At 35.1% G+C, this 2,140-nt stretch overlaps 1 protein-coding gene across 1 annotated transcript; it reads right to left on the bottom strand.

Moving 5' to 3' along the window:
- Window positions 1-313: 313 nt before the first annotated feature.
- Window positions 314-1,279, bottom strand: LOC103966606. The gene is made up of 3 exons (XM_009379792.3): window positions 1,132-1,279; window positions 839-901; window positions 314-749 (listed from the first exon to the last, which is right to left on the bottom strand). Exons 1-3 carry the CDS (start codon window positions 1,201-1,203, stop codon window positions 540-542), a joined length of 345 nt encoding a protein of 114 aa, XP_009378067.2. The 5' UTR covers window positions 1,204-1,279; the 3' UTR covers window positions 314-539.
- Between the last annotated feature and the right edge of the window lie 861 nt (window positions 1,280-2,140).

Here is a 2,140-nt window from a genome sequence, read left to right as displayed (position 1 = left end):
GGAACTCAGCTTATGTTCTACAATTTAATGATCATTTCTATGTATCCTATTTCTCGATGAGTGACGAACGCCCAAATATGAATGATATTGTATAAACACGACATTTGTTTGTCAAAATGTTATTTTTACCATCTATTTATACCAGCATTTGTATTACCTCTCTAATAGAGATAAAATCAATATGTGTTGATGCACTCTACCTTTATTAAAGAGATAGTACAAATATACGATAAGTGTAGCACTACTCTTTGTTTGCACCTGCTACAAGTCTACACAAAGCCCCCAACATCTCCTAATTAAAACAGAAAACATAAGTTACTATGGAGACCCAATAATTACATCTGCATTCTTTGGAAATATCAACACTACAATAACTGTTAAAATGTGATTTTGAACCGTTGTTAATTAATCTTACATTTAAAATTGGTACAAAAGCTTGTATATGTTATTTCACATATATATATAATATTCTCTAATCACACAATCGATTATCTGATAACACAATATGTTAAATTATAAATTTTGAACAACGAAAACTATCAAAATGGGGCCGACACGGGTTCTGTAAGCCGCGTTTCTTGATCGGGGGTTTCAACAATGGCAGTAGAACACAAGCATTGGCAAGGCCCTTCTAAAATTTGAGCCTCCTCCTTCCACTCCACAAGCTTAGTCTGCAATTGTAGTTGCTCACCCTCTTTGTCAGTCATATGCTTCATCTCCTTCACTGAACCAATTACTGGTCTCAGTCCCTATATACATATGTATAAAAAAATGTAATTTAGAAGCATGTAATTGTAATATATATGAATTAATTCAAATGCATAGTATGAAATCATACTTCAATGAATATAGCTGAGGCTTCAGTTGGTTCCATTTTCTCAACGACATCAGCAGCCATTTCCTGCAAATATATGATGAGAAACATTTAGAAGATAACAAAAAATCCAAATTAAAAACAAGAAGCTCAACATGAATGTAATGTGATGCACGGAGTTTATAGTTGAGTTAGTTAAAAACATTCTCTCTTGCACCCAAGCTCCCAATTGAGTTCGACTTTCCCCTGCCCCAATATCATCATTTAATCAAAGTAAACAAAAAACCGTAATTGTGAAGTTTTTAAAAATTACAAACCCTAGCATGGTTGAGTTGCCCTTCACTCAAGGTTCTAGGCTCCGTCTCGATTGAACAGCAAACTTTAGCCATGAAATGAACACAAGATTAAATAATCTCTCAAGCAATCCAATTGGGTAGCAAATGAGTCCCAAGCATGTGAATGACCACCAAGTCAGTGCTGTTACTATCATTGTTTAGTCTATATATATAGTGAGGCCCATAGTAGGGTTATTGGCCGATATTTTAGGCAAAGTCACGGGTTCAATAGTGACTGGTATAGAAACTGAGGTTATAAAGCAAAGCGACACTTTCTCATACATCCCGTGCTTCTCTGATAGAAAATGGCTCATATGGTTGACAATTTTGGTGGTGGAGAGTACGTAGGTACGTAGGAGTTTTGTATGAGCTGTAAGAGGTGAGAAACTGCATGATATATAGTTACTCGATTTGATTTGATATTGATGGATTGCTCAAAAAGGTTCTTTGTAATGTTCAATATTGTTAACCAACTATATGATCATCAAGGTGAAAAACTCTAGCATCTAATTAACAATCGTTGATTGATGTGAAGTAAGCATTAATTGTTTGATTCACTAATTAATTGTCCATAGTCGTCCACACGCATGTTGGTGATCATTGGGTGTGAAACCAAAATGCTCGCCTTCATGATTTTACAAGCTTGTACGATCATATGTTTCAAGTCTTGGAATTACCGGCCAGCGTATAAAATTTTTATGATTCTCCTTTCTTCAAAATCTTGGAATTATCTACTTCATTTTATGCCAGTTTGGCCATCGGCACGAGTTGTGTTATGTTTAGTGTGAGGAAAAGAACATTAAAAAGTCTCAAATTGGTGAAAGGAGAAACTTTGTAATGGTCAATTGGTTTTGTCCATATATAGCCTATCAGTTTTATATGAGTTGTATTGTGTGGATATGAGTTTTTATGATGGAACCTCAACTTTCTTCATAGTATTACAGCATGTTGGCCCACATGTAACTCCATTGGCCACACATGCTCCATATCA

Source organism: the organism of the source record quoted next, unplaced genomic scaffold, assembly GCF_019419815.1.
Source record: "Pyrus x bretschneideri cultivar Hongxiangsu unplaced genomic scaffold, Pyrus_bretschneideri_v1 Contig20, whole genome shotgun sequence".
In the NCBI taxonomy this organism is placed as follows: Eukaryota; Viridiplantae; Streptophyta; class Magnoliopsida; order Rosales; family Rosaceae; genus Pyrus; species Pyrus x bretschneideri.
This window is presented reverse-complemented; position numbering and strand designations above follow the sequence as displayed.